Genomic DNA, 18,639 nt, shown 5'->3' with positions numbered 1-18,639 from the left:
AACAAGCCTCATGAAATTCGTAAGTCCAAAGCGTCAGGTCCATCTCCATCCAGACCTGGTTAACTCTATCTCCTTCAATGGACTTCCAGACTCTGTTACTTTACAATATGCACATGTCCTAGAAGAGAGTTGACAAACTGACCCCAAATTAGTCAAAATAAACATTCTATCCCAAAGACATTAATAATTGCCATTATTTTGAATATACAGAGTTATTGGCATGAATTTTTATAGTTCCTAATCATATTTACACTTAAAAATCATTGAGGAAGTCACAAATAGGAGTTATACCACGTGGATTCAAGTGTTAGGATTTAGTTTCCAACCCTCCTTCATGGGGACAGACACCAAAGCGACAGGGAAAGGGGTCCTAGAAATGCCTTGATTGACAGGAAGCCTTGAAACAGCACCTTGGACAAGGTGGGTGACTGCTTTCTTCTTCAAGGTGGCTAGGTTCTTTCTGAGTTTCTGTACATTAGCGATCAAGTTCAATAAACATACCCAGCTACAGACTTATCTGGGAAGAAGCAGAAATGTTTCTAGAGCTGTGCTTGCTTCATTTGGAGTCCTTGCAATTGAGATGTATATGAGTGGGTAGGAAACGGGTGACAAAGCACATCTGTAGTACCTCCTCTTGGAAGCAGAGGGGCCTGGAAGAATGGTCAGGGGATTCTAAATCTCCACCGAGAAGTCCCCCTGACCATAGGGCATCAATACACATCACTTTTAAAAACAGTTTTGGCCAAGTATCACACTGATTCATTTGAGCTCACAAAGATCTGAGGTAATATTTAAAAACCGATCTCTTCCTTGTGTAACCATGGTTTAAGAAAAATGTAAATCCTCTATGTGGGTTTATTTTTTAATCGGGGTATTACTTATATATTCCTAAATCCAGGGTGCTCATTGCCTTTAGCAGTTAAGACAATAAATGGGGTTTGGCAGAACATTTACTCTGATTACTGGATGTGTCATGATACTTGGAACATCAGGATGCGTGTGAAATTACACTCGAGTACAACGCACACAATAGCTTGGAAAAGACAGATCTCATTTTTACTTGATTCTTTCCTCCTGGAATACGGACAAACCGCATTCTTGTTTTCCTCCTGCACTACCCCCCCAACCTCAGATTAAACTATATTATGTTCGATTGAACCTCATCTCCATAATTTGGGCTTTTTGAAAGGATCATTGTTACAAGAATCATATTTTTCAGCTTTCCAGTAATTGCACGATATGAATTTAAGTCAGAATTCTTATTTTCTAAGCGATCAAACATCGAGCATCATTCATGCAATGCTTGTAAAATAAATGTTTAACTATTCTGTGCAAAGTTGAAATGTCACTTCAGATTTATTTTGACAGAGAGATTGAGGTGGCTATAATTTTCTCTCGACCAATTTTTCTATTTTAAATGTTATGGCTGCACATATTAATAATGTGAAAAGAAAGGGGCACTATTACCTGAAAACTCCTACATGGTTTCTTCACAAGTCATTCAGAATTTAATAACTATATACACAGGTTAACGACGATACAGGGACAGCTATGTAAGTCCATCAAACTGCATGCCTGCTGGAGTGTTTTATACCAACAACGTGTTGCTCTTTCATGGAATGTGTCTATCAGCTACAAGAGCTCAGACCTGCCAGCTTTGGGCCATGCACCCTCCATGAATAAATGAACTGGCTCCAGTACCTGTAGCAGTCATCCATTCCAAATAACTCCAAGCTACTTACACTTAAATACTTAGCTTACAAGGAAATCTCAGTGTTGGGACTACGACCTTTCCCTCTACACACGTCAGAGCAGTGGAAAGCTTTCTGACTGCATGCCCTTGATACAGTATTGATACACACATGAAACAGGTTAGAATCGTGGAGGGGTTTGAAAGAAAGGAATTTTGGTTTTTATAAAGAGGGATGTGAAGATCATTTCTCTTGGTCCAAATTTACTATGTTAAAACATACCATAATCTCAACTCTAGTTGTTAAATATAAAAGCAAATGTGTTTCCTTCTCGGTCACTTTCTTTTACTTTTCTTTCATGTGCTTTTCATATTTTCATAGGAACGTAACACAGGTAAGAATAAAAGTGTCGCATTAAATCCAAACCTGATGTACCTGTGCATCAGGTACTAAAACTGGAGCTTATAAAGAAGGAAAATTTGTTTTTCTGTGTCTGGATGTAATTGGTTTTAAAAGATAATTTTTAAGGGGCTTGCTAGGCAAAATCCTCCAGCCACATTTACAGCTTCTCAGTAATGGTATTTTAAAAACAATCTTTTGTTATGGGTGGTATTTGGTTGCATGTTGGAGGGAAAAATGTAAAATCACTTCAAGAGATACTCCTGATAGCTGGCAGCCTCTGTCTCTCCACTTCTTCTTCTTCTTCTTTTTTTTTTTTTTTAAAGGCAATTAGTTTGCTAATGAGCAAGAAGTGAGTGATGCTGTAGGAATCCAATGTTTGAGTCTAGGTCACAGCAGAGTCAATTTGGACACTGATCCATATCTCACAAGTCTACAACAATCTCATCTGAAAATTACAAATGAATCTCTCAAGCTCTATTTATAAATCCTGGATGCAATTGGAAATCTTTCAGAGACAAGAGAGAGGAAAGGAGCTGAAAAGTATTAGACAACTTCTGACCTTGAAAAGGTGATGGGCTGGCCAAAAAGTTGAAATTGAACGAGGTATTTCGAAGAGGTGGCCTTATTTTCCTCCCACTGCTTTGCATATTCTTCAAAGACTCATGCTTAATTTGGTTGGTGCATTCAAAGATTTTGGTTTTAAACATGTTCTGTTAACCCTCTGCATAGGCTCAGTACCACTCACTATGCATAAGCTGCATGATGGTTTTCCTGCCTACCACTTAAATGGCACTTTCTCCACCTTTGGCAGAGTGATTTCCCCATGGCTTAAGTGACAGAGCACTGGCCTGGGAGAAGACCTCACTTCTAGTCAAGGTACTTCTGTCAGCTGCCTGCATAGCCCTTTAACTGCTAAGGAGTAGCAACCAGAAGGTGAATCTCCTTGGCTGGTGGATTCCACCCGTTGTAAGGAGCCCTGTCCTCCCGGGAGCATGGTACCTCCTTTAGGGGCACTGAGGAAGGAAAGATGAGAACCATTAACCTCGAATCTAAGATCAGCTCTTTCAGTCTGCAGTTGCTCATTTATGGCTTTACAGATTATCACACATTCAAATGAGTCCAAGGTGATTTCACCTCAACTAATACACCCAATCCTTCACTCACTGTAAGTTGTCTTAACATGCAACATCTGGTAAATGTCCACCTAAGACAATGGGAAACAGTATTCTCGCAGTAGGAAACCATAAGCTGTCAAAATTATCTTCTAAAAAACTTCCAAGAACATAGCTGTCCTATTATAATTCTCCCATGTCTCTACGTGTGAAAAATATTGCCTGTAAAATCACATTGATTGAAATCTAATTTCCATGACAAAGGAAGAAAAAGGGAAAATCAATCAGTGGTTAATTTATGCTCTGATGCATGCATTACTGTGAGAGAAGCTTCATTGTTCTGCTATTTATTGAAGGTTCACATCCATCTTATGTTCAGCACTGGGGGTGCAGGAGAGGGACAATACCTCTGCTTTCATGACTGTAATATGAGAAGAAGTCTTGCACAGGGCTGGAGTCAGGTAGAAAGAGCCAAGGTGTCAGGGCAGGGAGCCTTGGGACATTAAGAGATGGTTTCATGTATAATGAGGGCCCAGCAAGGGCTGGGCCACAAAGGATTGGCAAAGGTGGAGGGGCAGATTGTGAATAATCCAAGTGGTGGCAGGGTGATGGGAAAGCATAGGAAAATAGTGGAAGAAAAGACCAGTTAGAAGTTTGAATCTCATTTTAGAAGGTCTTAAATATCATGCTAAGGACTTTGAACTTAACTGGATAAGCAATAGTGAGCCACTAAAGGTGGGTAAGGGAGAGAAACAGCAGTCTCTAAGTAGCTTATAACATGGTTTGAATATAAGCAAGACCTAAGGCCCTAAATTAGAATGACAGCATCAGAGGGTCAAAGAACAAGTGTATGTGAGGGGCCATGGAGCTAAAATGATCATAACAAAATATAAGATACAGAAGCTAAGGGTGAGGTTTCTGAAGATAGCTGAGATTTTTGGCCTGGACTTTCACTCTTAGGAGAACAGTGGAACTTTAAATATACAGGGCAACCCCCCAAAAAGACTGTTGTGTCCTGTGTTTATGTTGGATGGGGGAAAAGTCAGAAGGAGACAAGTAGGCAAGTCTTTTCAACCCTGGGATTATAAGAATTTTTGATGCTGTGGCTTCAGAAATTTTAAATTTTGAGATACTGAAAATAGTTCCCCAGGGTAGATTTTCCAGCAAAAATGAGAACTTTTCCCAGAGCTGGAAACTCAGGCGAACATTTGAATCCAAACAAATAGCTCTGAACAGCCTTTAGATAGAGGTAAAAATCAATGAAATCTTCAAGGGACAACACATGGCAAGTCAAGAAACTAAAGGCTACTTTTTTCCAGGGTTCCATTGGGTGGGGGAGGGCATGGAGGTAGGAGTGAGGGGGAAGCAAAGATGGAGAAGCACACTCAAAAGAGAATTCAATGTCCTAGACATCGAGGGAGGAGATTCAACACAGAAGCTTGATTACAACACAGAAGCTTTCAACACAGAAGCTTGATTACAATCCAAGCCAACGAAGACCCAGAAGGGACCAGCAGGGTGGGATAACTGCTTCCTCTGTGGTCTTAGTTGTTTCCCTATAGAGGTAACAAAAGGCAAGTGGTAGGAGGATCGGCTACTTGGGACTGACGTCTGAGAACTTTGCCCGAGAGAGGAAGGATGGAAGCTCAAAGAAGCAGTACCCTCAGGAGAAGGGATTTTAAAGTAAAGGAGAGCTGAATTTGAGCAATGGGGAAAGGCAAGGGCCAAAAAAAGAGAACTAGAAACAGGGAGAGATACAGAAGAGGTGGTCTGCAGGAGGACATTGGATAGATCAGGGACAAAATATTGGGTGCTTTCAGTTCTTTTCATATGCATGGGGAGCCAAAGTTAAAAACAAAGCAAAGAAATAAAGGTGTGAATAGTCTAGAGACAGAGGCACTCATTCTATTTTATTTTCTTCTTCTCTTAAAAGAAATGCCCCCTCCTCTTTTCCTCAGAGCTAATTCAACTACCTGGGTCTCTGCTTTCACCCTTTAATGTCTTCCCCAGGAGCACTTTTGTTTTGTTTTGTTTTTAAATTTGCTCCTCTCTGGCTGGCTCTTCCTTTTATGTACTCAGGTCTCCTGCTCAAAGTGCAGAACTGCTCGTTCTTCTCACTGCGTAGCACCTTCACAAGCATTAGCCTATGTAACCTGAACAGCTCTGTGGTGAAAGGGGGCTCCCCTCCCCATTTTAAGGACTGTCCCAAACTATAGTCACGGGAGGCATCCTCTAGGACTCGAGACTGGATCTTCGGACTGTCAAGTCTCGTGTTCTTTCTCCCATGCAGAGCCGTCTCCAGATAAATGTGTCAAGATGCCGGCGGTAGACTCCGTTTCTGTCCAAACATTACAAAGTACCCGGCTTGCTGTCAGAGACCGAACTTTAAATGGCTGAAAGAGGTTGATAGATTGTGTGAAAATTTTATGGTCCTTCCGTCAGACACCGTAATTTACTATCACATAATACACAGAAGAATCAAAAGAAACCATCCCACAAGGGCAAACAATGTGGAGGCGGTGGCCCCTTTGACACTCTAAGGCCACAGGCATTATATGGATCCAATAAGAAAGCTGCCTCCACGAGCGAGAGAACAGCCTCTTGATCTTGCAAAATGTTTTTGGACACCTAAAGGCTCTTTTATTACTGAGGCTGATTAAAATGAAAAGCTTAAACGACTAAAATGTTCTTTTTGATGAGTTTTTGCCATGAACCTTGGACCCTGTAGTCCAGTGGGATTGGAGCCCTTTGATCCTGGGCACTCACATAAATTCAGAGTCATAAAACAACATTGGATTTGATTTTACTAGTGTGGCTGATGTTGCCAGATTTGTAATGCAATCTTGTTTTCTCCCCTCCTCATTTTTGGGCCCATCCACCATTATTTTATAGCCAAAGGAAAGGAGTTTCCATTTGTTTTTGGCAATCAACCGTCAAGTTTAAGCCACTACTATAATGCTGGAATCCCAGAGACAAATAATGATACTGTATTATATTCATCAACATGGGACAAATCACTGTTATTTCATGTGCTGAAAATATAACAGCAAAAAGAAAACCCCTTTTCTGGATGAAAATACTTATATATTTTCACTGCTTAAAAGAGTTCTAAGATTATGTGCCTGAGAACTATACAACAAGTCTCAAGTAGGAAAAATACCAGATTTAGTGTTCATAAATTTCCAGCAAGACTAATTGAAAATTAATTTAAAAAAAATCAAAAGACTCCCAGGTTATTTATTAATGTGTGGCAGATCTTATCTTAGCTTCCAGACTTCATTAGCCTAAAACAAAAAACAAACAAACAAACTGCTATTTTGGGGAGAAGTAAATACTCAGTGAGATGTTTAACAAGAGACACTGCCATAAATATAACCTAGGTGTTTCATTCACTTCCTTTCCTAATCTTCTAATCATTTTCCTATGCATCTGTACCACAATATTCCTATAACTTCTAATTCCAGAAATGAAATTCTAACTGTACAAGGCCTATGAAGGAAGAAAAGCACAAATACTTTTACAGAGACCTGTTATACACAGACTGAATGATCAATAGTGGGGCACAACTGTTCATTTTTTGTGGAGTAAAACATCGGTTTGGGCTCATTTAAAAAGACCAAGGATATATCTAGCCTGGTCACTAGACCAGAGAAGACTGACTTAAGTCGGGTAAACAGTTTTCAGTAATTCTTCATGGCTAGGCTGAAGGCTGGGAAGTTGTTCACTAGGATAATTGTGTGTGTGACTTGGGGCACAAGGGTCACGATAGGTCTCAGTAATTCCAATTTGAAAAGAGTGACCATAGAATACATGTGTCGCTCTCCAGTGGGCGGTGCCTCATGGCATTTCCCGCTGCAGTTTCTCAATCCCTACCTGAGGCTCCAGTGACCATTTCAGAGTAAAGTCCAGCCAAGGGAATAGAATTCTGATATATATTCACCTCTTTGCATGTGTGAATATATTAGATTAAGCATAAATGAATTTGCCATTTTTAAGTCAAAAAAGGTCAAATATCAGTGATTTCCTCTGATACAACTTATAAACCTCATCCAAATTTGGAAAAAAAAAATATTCTGTCTTATCAATTAATACTTGAAATTATGTGCATTTCTTTGCAGCAGATGACTCATGCCATACGATTGTTATTATTAATAAATAGAAATGTACTATACAGACACCTACAACAGTTTACAGGGTCTAAGAAATTGTCACCTATTTGTAGAGAAGAGTAACTGTCTTGGTGTGGTGCATATATTCAGTCATGATGAGGGAAGGGTGTGCAGAGGCCAAGAAAGAACATTCTCATTCCATGCTTGAAATCATAGCATTATTGTCAGCGCCCTCTGCCTCCCTATTATTTACTTATTCAAAAACTATTGATTGTGTACTGGCAATGTTCCAGTAGTGGTCTAGGAACCGGAGGATAAAATTGAGCTGTGCAAACACCTGGAGGGAAGCAACAATGGCAGTTTTGGTAGCTCTGGCTTTACCAGAAGCACTCATCAGCGCTGGAGAAAGTCCACACTCCCTGTCAGAGGGGGTGAATTCTCTCTCCCCTACCCCTAACTTAGGCCAAGCCAGTACCCCCTCCTACCCGCAGGCTGGCAACAGTTGCAACTGTCCTCACCACTTCCACTCTGTAACAGGAGCCTGGTGGGGTGAGGGAGTATTTAGAAAATGCAAGTCTTTTCATGTCTCACCCTTCTCTGCTCAAAACCAGTAGATTCTCAACATTCTGAGGGAGAAATCTGAAAATCTTAAGGACCACTAACAAGACCCTTCTTGATTATGGCCTCTTGCCCTCCTTCATGGCAGTGCTTTGCAAACCCTGGTCCATGATCCATTAATGGGACAGAAATCAATTTATGCTTTACCACCAGCATTTTTTTTTTAAATACAAGAGAGTTAAATATATCAGAATAAGCTCCCAAGAAATCAGTTCTGTTTAGCAGAACTCTTATTTCTTTCATAGGCACAAACACGTAATCTGGGCTTTGATGTAAAATTCACCACTTATTCTAACATGCAGTTTGAAACACTTAAAAACCACTAATCCAGAACTTCACCCCCAGCCTTTCTCCTGTGTCCAGTCACACCAGCCTCCCCAGAGTCCTTCAAACCAGCCAAGCTCCTCTTCACCCTTCAGGCCTCTGCTTAAATGGCATTTGCTTAAAAAAGAATCCTTCTCTGACCTCAAATCTAAATGATATCCAATCATAGCATCCTATACCATATTTTTCTCCACAGCAACATTATACTTTTTGAGTGACTCTTTTTTTTTTTAAGATTTTATTTATTTATTAGACACAGAGAGAGAGAGATCACAAGTAGGCAGAGAGGCAGGTAGAGAGAGAGGGGGAAGCAGGCTTCCTGCTGAGCAGAGAGCCGGATGCGGGGCTCGATCCCAGGACCCCGAGATCATGACCTGAGCCAAAGACAGAAGCTTAACCCACTGAGCCACCCAGGCGCCCCTGGAGTGATTCTTTTATCAATATCTGTCTCTCTGTGTGGACTACAAGCTTCCAGAGAGTAGGAACCGTGTCTATTTTGTTCCTTCCAGTACCCAGCACAGCACCTGACACCCAGTAGGCTCTTACTATTTAGTGAATGATAGAGAAAAGTCTAATTTCCTCTTAATGGTTCCATGTGAGGAAACAGATGATCAATTTCATGAGGCACTGCTTCCTGGTGGCTCTTCTCATCTTCTCATATAGAATGCTCATGTGTATGTATTGGCCACAAGCACTGCATGTATTTCTTCTGTAAGTACACTGAGCCTTATGCCTGTGAGTATAGACCTGTGCACACATTTCTGTACATGCTGTTCTGAGAATGAAACTAAGAGCACTTTTATTGCTCATGTGTCTCAAGCGAAGTTCTGAACTGGAAAGCTGCTCCAATACAAAGAAAATCTACTTGGAGATTTACTAAGAGAAAAAGGGTCAAGCTGACCTCCAGTGGTAAGATTAGGGAATGGCTTCTAAAATAACTAAAATACCCAGGTTATCTGTCACAAACTCACATATCTATGCGGCACACCCATCTTTATGTATATTAAATGCATTTGCAACAAGGAGGGGTCATACCATACAGAATATTAGAACAAAATATGCATAAGTGTATTACAGAGACACAGCAGCTTCTAGAGACAATGAAAACAACTGCCACTCATATATGACAATCAGAAAATCTGAGAATTGATAATTCTCTTCATCTAAGATCTGAAATTCTCAAATTCCATTAAAAGTAGATAACATTTTAAAGATAAACTTTAAAAAGAAAAGTAGATGCTAATGCTTATATAGTCTTTCCCTTCATTAGTCTCTGGGTAACACTAGTACTTATTTTAAGCTGTCTGTTGTTATTTGACCTTTATGGCATATATTCTATCTTTCTAACTAGGTAATAAATCCTCTGAGTAAAGAATTTATGTGAGGGTTAAACAAAATAATCCAAAGGATGCACTAAGTAAAATGTCTGGCATATACTAATACAGTAATATAGCAAATGTTAGCTGTTATTGTTATCATTATTAAACGATGTTTTATCTTTAGCACATCTCTTATCTTGACAGGCACTCAATTGGTATTTAAATATAAAAAGCAGAATTACATATATGAAATTGTATTTCAGCAGGTGCTTATCTTTATAGCAAAAACAATTTTGAAATGCAACATCTTACTTAGGTTCTCCCTGCCCCAAATCTATGCTGTTAGCTCTTGGAGTGATTTTACATATTCAGACATTTCTTTCACAAACTCACAGCAGCATCAATACTTCTGTTAATGGGAAGTGGTGGAAATGAGAGCATCGCACCTCTATGACAAAAATATTAAAAGCAATGCTCTTTCGAACTTAGGTATAATGTTAATCACAGAATGTTTTTATTTGATATACGTATAGGGTTTATATTGTGAGAGCTTTACGACTGAAAACTAAACTCCCAAAGCCACTGACTTAAACCAAGCATGCTGGTTATCAGGAGAAAAACAGTCACGATCATTCATTGGCTATCTACTGCATACCATTGTATTTCCAATCCCATACCTGACTACCACAGTACTTAAACTCAGCATATCCATCAACCAAGTTACAATATCATCACAACCTCCTTCTAATGAGAAACTGAGTCTCAGAATGAGTTAAGTAATTTGCTTAAGACAACACATACAGTATATAATGAACCTAAGACTCAAACTCAAGGAAGATTCCACATCTGGGTTTTTAACCCACTGTCCTGCCTGGAATTGAGTTGAATGTCATCCAACAAATGGTTAGTTGACTTCACCACACAGATTCTTTTTCAGCAGGTTCCACTCCTAAGGCCCACCACTCTTAAGGACTGTTATTCTACCCAAGGATAAACCAAAGGCAAGGGTCAGACCAGAAACAAGGTCCTGTCATGAATGCTCTCTGGCAAGGACTTTCAAGGTTTAAGAATTTTCCGAGGTAGTTCAGGTGGAGATTAGGAGTGTGCCACCTCATAGAATTGGTGTAGTAACACATCTAATCCTCATATATACAGACTGGCACATAGTAAATGTTCAATAACATTTCTTATTGTTTTTCCTCTATTAGGACACAGAGCAAGCTAAAATAACTTGGAGTGAAATGGTCAGAATATACACATGCATATACGTACACACACAAACATGCGATAAATTCACACTATGGATTCCAAAGCCCAGATGAGGCCAGGCTTGTTAGAAGAGGCAATAGTTACCATGTATCACACATGAGCACATCCTACAAATAGCTGACAGCATTGGGAATAGACAAATCATTCCATGTGCCTAAGGGACCAGTAATGCTGGGTTTCAGAAGCTGTGTTGGGGGAGATAAGGTTTGAGAATAACTAAGGAAACCCTGTTGCAGACATCAATGAAGTAACTAGCTGGCAGGGTCCTAGAAGTTTTGCCCCAGCATCATCTGACTTCGTGGTCTTCACAAATTGATTTGAGGCTCAGGTTTCAAATCTCGATGATGAATATGGACAATTATCAAGAGTATGGTGAGAAATATCAGAGTCTCTGCTTCAAATTGGGCTCCGAACTGGCTGTGAGCAATGAAATTGAAGAGGGCAATCTTCTACCTGCTACTCTCATCTATACTTTTGGTGGGAAGAATAGACAAAACAGCTTGTGACCTCTGGAACCAGTGGGATAAGAGCACTCTTCCTCTATCTCTTTCCCAATACCACAAAAATGTCCCCATTGGTTTTTTGTTTTTTGAGGGGTTTTTTTTTTGGAGGGGGAACCATATGAAGAGTTTTGCATAGGACAAGAATAAGGGGTGATCTACAGAAGTATCTGTAGGGGAAGGAAAATGAAAATCAAGAAAATCACTATACTCGAGCAAATGAATCAAATCAGTTGACAAGTTGACAGTGGGGAGGAGCAGATTTGGAAACCAGACACACCTCGTCAGTAAATCTTGCCATCACAGTAACCAGCTGTGAAAACTGAGGACAGGTTCTCGCTTCTCCAGAGTCTCGATTGATTAGAAATTATGTATATGAAGCAGTGAGCACCAAGTCTGGCATAGGGTTAGTACTTCGTTTTCAATAACCAATAGTAACCATCTCCAGTCAAGTCAGGAAGTAAAGGGTACTGCGCATTTAAACTTTAAAATCAGGGGCGCCTGGGTGGCTCAGTGGGTTAAAGCCTCTGCCTTTGGCTCGGGTCATGATCCCAGGGTCCTGGAATCGAGCCCCACATCAGGCTCTCCGCTCAGCGGGGAGCCTGCTTCCTCCTCTCTCCCTGCCTGCCTCTCTGCCTCCTTGTGGTTTCTGTCTGTCAAATAAACAAATAAATCTTTTTTTAAAAAAAAACAAACAAAATTTCTTCCCATCCCTTCCTCAAATGTCCTAGAACATACCCAATATTTTGCACTAAGCGCTTATTCTTCACATACCTTCCAACACTGTTGCCCTCTCTATTCCATCAATAGTCCTTTCAGGAAAAGACAGGAGGCAGGAGAAAGGGGATGAGGAAGGAAGGTAAAAGGAAAGGAAAAAATATATAAAAACATATAAAGTTCCACAAAGATCTAAGAGTTCAAGAGACTTTTGCTTGGTATTCAAGAGACCATGGAGACAGAGGATGAGGACATTTTTATTCAGTTCTTCTATGCTCCACACCAGAGTCATCAACTGATGTCTGCAGGGCCAGGCAATCAATATAAATGGGTAAAGAGCCCAGACTTTAGGAGGAAGGGAAGATGGCAGCAAAGGGAGACCCTAGGCTCCCTTCCGCACAGGAATGCAACTAGATAACTATTAAATCATCCTAACTAACTGAGAAATTAACCGGAAGACTGGCAGAAAAACTCCCCAACTAAAGGTAGAGAAGAGGCTACATCAAAGAAAGTATGAAGTGCAGAGATATGGCTTAAGAGAGAAAAAGACTATGGTCACTGCATTGGGAAGGGCGCCGTGGTCACAGAGAAGGGCAAAAAACAGACTATCATTGAGGGAAGCACACAGAGAAGACAATTCTCCATAGCAACTGGCTTGGAAAGGGAAAACCCCCAAATTTCATGAGTTCTTACAACCAGGAGAACTTAAAGACTGGAATTTTAAAGGTGAGCATGCTTGGTTCTGGGGGAACCAGAGGCATTGGAGCTGCTCTTGGAGAAAAGGCAGGCAAATAACCCACAGAAATAAAGCATGGAAGAGTGATCCGAAGAGTACCTGGGCACATAGTGGGGAGGTTAACTGCTATCTTGGAGCATGTCCCAGACCAACAGTATTCACAGAGAGACTCCTCCAGGAACAAAGGAACTGGAAGATGTCATTTCCCTCCTCTATCCCTTAGCATAACCATAGGGCCACCTCTGGGAACCAGTGCAGTCCCAACACTTGCTACCTACATACTCTGGTGAAACTGCTCCTCCCAGTCATGCTTGCCTCAGTCCCAGCAAGAGGGGTTCTGTCCCCCAAGAGACAGGTCCAATCCCTGCTTTTACAGTGTCTCCCAGTGTGGGAGTTTTACAGAGCCTTGATACTGGTGGCAGTGGTGACAGGCATGATTTCACAAATAGACCATAGTACACCTAGTTAAAATATGTCACATTCAAGTCAGGGACCAAACAGGGTCTCACAATAGGCAAAGAAAGCCTTTGCAGATGACTGGCCTGAAGGATAAAGTAGCCAGGACACAACAGCAAAGCACATTCCCAGAAGTGCCAGGCCCTGAAGAACAAGGGACACTGCATGGCAGAGTGCAGGATCTTTTCTTCATAAGGCCATGATCCTCAAGAACAGGAGACATAGCTAACTTTCCTAACACAGAGAAACAGGTACAGAGGCTTAGACAAAATGAGAAGACAGAGAAATGTATCCCAAATGAAAGAACAGGAAAAGGCCAGGGCCAGAGATCTAAGCAAAAAAGCATAAGTAATATGCTTAATAGGTATTTAAAGTAATGATCATAATGACACCCACTGGACTTGAGGAAAAAGTGGAAGACTTGTCTGAGACCCTTAACACAGAAATAAGGAATAACATAGCAGAGATAAAGGGCTCAATAAATGAAATGAGAAACATATTTGATGGAATAAACAGCAGGCTGGAAGAAGCAGGAATGAATTAATGACCCAGAAGAACAAGTAATGGAAAGTAATCAAGTTGAACAAAAGAGAGAAAAAGAATTGTGCATGATGATAACAGACTTAGTGAACTCAGTGGCTCCATCAAAAATAATAACATTCATATTTAAGAGATCCAAGAAAAAGAAGAGAGAAAAGGGGGAAGAAAATTATTTGAAGAAATAATAGCTGAAAACTTCCCTATTCTGAGGAAGGAAACAAAATCAACAAGATTAACAAAAGCAGATCCAGACAAAGACACATTATAATTAAATTGGCAAAATAGAGTGATAAAAATTTTTTTTTAAGGCAGCAAGACTTAAGAAGACAGTAATATGCAAGGGAAGCCCCATAAGGCGAGCAAGAGATTTTTCAGCAGAAACTTTACAAATCAGAGGGGAGTGGAATGATATATTCAAAGTGCCGATTTTGAAAAATCAGGAGCCAAGAATTCTCTATCTAACATTCAAAGTAAAGAAGAGTTAAAGAGTTTCTGAGACAAATAAGACCTAAAGGAGTTCATGACCACTAGCAAGAACCATTAAAGGGGATGTTTGAGTGGAAAGGAAGAGACCAGAAATGACAGTATGGAGGTAGGAAACACAAAAGCAGTAACAATGAATATTTATTTTTCTTTCTTTCTTTTAAAATCATTTATTTACGTATTTGAGAGACAGTACATACACAAGCACAAGCAGTGGGAGTGGCAGAGGGAGAGGGAAAAGCAGGCTCCTTGCTAAGCAAGGAGCCCAATGTGGGGCTCAATCCCAGGACCCTGGTATCATGACCTGAATTGAAGGCAGAAGCTTAACCGACTGAGCCACCCAGGTGCCCTTACAATGAATATTTATATAAAATATCAGTCAAGAACTGACAAAATAAAGTGATGTAAAACATGACAACAGATACCTAAAATATGGGAGGAGAGTACTAAAGAACGGGTTCAAACTTGAACAACCATCCACTTAATATAGACTGCTTTATGAAAAAGAGGTTATATACAAACCCAAAGATAATGATATATCAAAAGCCACTAATAAATATGCAGAGAATAAAGAAAGAAATCCAAGTATATCACTAAAGAAAATCATTAAACCATGAAATAAAAACAAGGAAGGATCAGAGAAAATCTTCAGAAACAGCCACGAAGCAAATAATATGACAATAAACACATACCAACTATTACTTTGAATGTAAAAGGAATAATGTTCCAATCAAAAGACAGAGGGTAACAGAATGGATTAAAAAACCAAGACCCACCTATACACTGCCTACAAAAGACTCATTTTACACTTAAGACACCTACAGACTAAAAGTGAGGGAATGGAGAAACACCTATCATGCAAATGGATATCAAAAGAAAGCCAGAGTAACAATAGTTATACTAGACAAAATAGACTTTGATTTTTTAAAGACTTTATTTAAGCAGGGGGCAGAAGGAGAGGGTGAAGCAGGCTCCCCACTGAACAGGGAGCCTGACACAGAGCTCAATCCCAGGACCCTGGGATGGTGACCTGAACTGAAGGCAGACACTTAACAGACTGAGCCACCCAGGTGCCCCTGAACAAAACTAACTTTAAAACAGAGACTAGGGGTGCCTGGGTGGCTCAGTGGGTGAAAGCCTCTGCCTTCGGCTCAGGTCATGAACCCAGAGTCCTGGGATCAAGCCCCACATCAGGCTCTCTGCTCAGCAGGGAGCCTGCTTCCTCCTGTCTCTCTGCCTGCCTCTCTGCCTACTTGTGTATGTCAAATAAATAAATAAAATCATTAAAAAGTAATAAAAAATAAAACAGAGACTATAAGAAGAGACAAAGATGGGGCGCCTGTGTGGCTCAGTCGTTAAGCATCTGCCTTCAGCTCAGGTCATGAGGGATCAAGCCCCACATCAGGCTCTCTGCTCTGCTGATAGCCTGCTTTATACCTAAAGGATCAGAAAAAAAGAACAACAAACAAAAGCTCAAGCCCGTGGAAGGAAGGAAATAATAAAGATTAGCATGGAAATAAATGATATAGTAACTAAATAAATAATAGAACAGATCAATGAAACCAGAGGCTGGTTCTTTGAAAAAAATCAATGAACTTGATAAACTTGTAGGCAGACTTATCAAGAAAAAAAAAAAGAAGAGAAAGGACTCAAATAAATAAAATCACAAATGAGAGAGAATAACAACCAACACCACAGAAATACAATTATAAGAGAATATTACAAAAAACTATACCCCCAACAAATTGGACAACTTAGAAGAAATGGATAGATTCCTGGAAACCTAAAATCTCCTAAAACTGAAACAGGAAGAAACAGAAAATTTGAATAGGCTGATAACTAGCAAAGAAATTGAATCAGTAATCAAAAAACTCCCAACAAACAAAAGCCCAGACCAGATGTGGCTTTGCAGGCAAAATCTACCAAACATTTAAAGAAGAGTTAAGACGTATTCTTCTCAAACTATTCCAAAAAATAATAAAGGAAGGAAAACGTTCAAATTTATCTTATGATACCAGAAGTACCCTGATACCAAACCAGATAAAGACACCATTAAAAAAGAGTACTACTGGCCAATATCCCTGATGAATACAGACGGCATATCTATGGGCTTCCAGGGGGCGTAGAGCCTAAGAGGCATCTCAACCCCAGTAAATCAGCAACTCTACTAAACCTGTAACATTATATTCTGTACCCATATTGAAACAGTGAATTAAAATATTTCTCAACATTTTAAATTTTGTCTTCTTTTTTGACATCTCAGTAATGAATTATGCTAATATCAGCACTTAGGGGAATACCATGAGGGTTTAACGAAATCGTCATATTTCCTAATTGTGAAGGTTTTGTTTATCCCTCTGCAAATTACTCCCTTTCCCTCACAGTATTCTCAAGGAACTAATAGATTTAAATGTATTGTGTTGATAACAAAGAACATAACAAATGGAAACAGCTCAGAATTTATGTATCTTTATAAGTTTAGCTGTATCAGCTCAAGTGTAGTTTGTAATCAATTTTGTGTCAACAGCATGTGTGAACTATTAGAAATAGACCTGTGGGGTGAGCTGGAGAGAGAAAAGGAAGTCTATAAGTTTCGTTTAACAGAGGCCAACATACCATTTGGTTCTCTTGGGGACAACAAGGACAATGTAAGTCAATTTCTAGTTTGGCATCTGTCCCTGGATCATTTCACAGTGGGAGTTACCATATTAGAAATGTGACTGCATTGCACAATGAGCAGGGGCCTGCCAAAGGCCATCGCTCGCTTAGTCAAGTTCCCCTCAGTTATGGGCTATGCACGTGATGAATGGGGTAAACGAGAAAGATTCCTGTAAAGGAAATGTCACTCTTGGCTAGTTCTTTCTTCTGTTCTACAGTGCAAAGAACATTAGTTAAAAAGAGATAAACCAATCTGTCATTTCCATGCACCTACTTCCAAACTGCTTAAAGTGCTACTCAAAAACAACATTCTTAAGTTATCCAGAGCTCCTCAAAAGCCAGACGGAGGGCATGCATTTCCCTCCATTATCACTGCACCCCTCCCTGGCCCTGACTTTCAAAATTGAAGCAGAGAGCCAAAGAAGTCCTAGCCATCCCCCTGCTCATGCTTCCCTCCTGTCATAGGGAAGAGCTGGCCCTCTTGTAGAAGTTTCATTTATCATGGTAGGAGCTGCAGCCAGCCCTGAGTCAGGGATCTGAACAACCACTAGGAACCTAGCATGCAGAATATTACTGAAACATGAACACGCTGCTCCACAGAGAAAGCAAAGTGGGGACGAGGGCCTGTGTTAGAGGGGAACTTCCAAAAGAAACTAAAAGAACAAAACGGCATGTGTAAATAATGGGGATTTAGACTCTTGAGTTAGATAACTGCAAGTCTGAAAAGACAACGTGACAGATAAACTGAACTTCTTTTTTTTCCAAGTATGGTAGGGCCAATAGTAGAATTTAAAGGCACTATTAGAGATTATATGGCCTGGTCCCTCATTTTTGATATTAGGAAACTGAGCTGAAAGCACTCACATTGTTCATCACCCCAAACCTAACCACCATCCAGACCTTCTGACTCTGGATCCAATGTTCTGTCCAGTATTGCTGCACCGATTAATGTAAAGGCTCAGACAGGTCTAGGTGGGTTCACATTCAGGTTCTCCCACTGACTAGTCTAGAATTTCTGACCAGTGACAGTCTCTGGGAAACTCATGTTTTATTATCTGTAAAAGGGGGACAGATCTATTACTTAGCTTATGTTTCTACATTTGTGCTTTATAATACTAATGTTAAATACCTAGAACAGAGGTTGGCACATAGTAGGGATTTGATTAAATTTAGGTACTATTATTTTTCAATCACGGGTTATTATATAAGAAATGTTTGTGTACCATCCGCGTGGCCAAGCACTTGGTGAGGTACTTTCAAAGAGAGGGAAAAAAAAAAAATCATCACCCTCTCCAAGGTGCTTACAATCAGATTCATAAACAGGACTTTGACAATATGAAACCATTTGAAGGATTTAACTTGAACTCAAGGAAGTGGATTATTCATTGAGATAAGATTATATGTCAACATATAAAGGTAACCTGTAAAGGTAAGGTGCTGTCACTTCAAAAACAGTCAGTAACCCAGAACTATCCAAAAATGAAAAATGAACCAGATGATGCTGAGTGTCACTAAGTGATCATAAACCCTTGAAGTAGTTTGCTAAATGGAGGGCAACCTTGGACAAAATTGAAGAATTTGCTGTGGTTACATTATAAATGACATGAAATAGTGAAGTCATAAAAAATGTTTGATCTGCCACTACTCTCTTACTAGAGATCTGAGCCAGCAAGATGCTCTGTTTATGTAGAAGGTGTCTAAACAT

The 18,639-nt window shown here is 40.0% G+C and overlaps 1 protein-coding gene across 22 annotated transcripts in view; it reads right to left on the bottom strand.

The window, feature by feature from the left end:
* The window catches only part of FMN1 (formin 1), a 413,714-nt gene that overhangs the window by 211,005 nt on the left and 184,070 nt on the right, over nucleotides 1–18,639 (bottom strand). Inside the window, exon 11 of one of the 22 annotated variants that reach the window (XM_032343205.1) lies at nucleotides 2,947–5,598. The exons of the other annotated variants lie outside the window; for them this stretch is intronic. Coding sequence (XP_032199096.1) covers nucleotides 5,467–5,598 — 132 coding nt within the window. The 3' untranslated portion in view covers nucleotides 2,947–5,466. Of the gene's footprint in view, nucleotides 1–2,946; nucleotides 5,599–18,639 lie in introns of those variants that run through there. 22 annotated transcript variants of the gene reach the window in all.

Source organism: Mustela erminea, chromosome 5 (assembly GCF_009829155.1).
Source record: "Mustela erminea isolate mMusErm1 chromosome 5, mMusErm1.Pri, whole genome shotgun sequence".
Lineage (NCBI taxonomy): Eukaryota > Metazoa > Chordata > Mammalia > Carnivora > Mustelidae > Mustela > Mustela erminea.
This window is presented reverse-complemented; position numbering and strand designations above follow the sequence as displayed.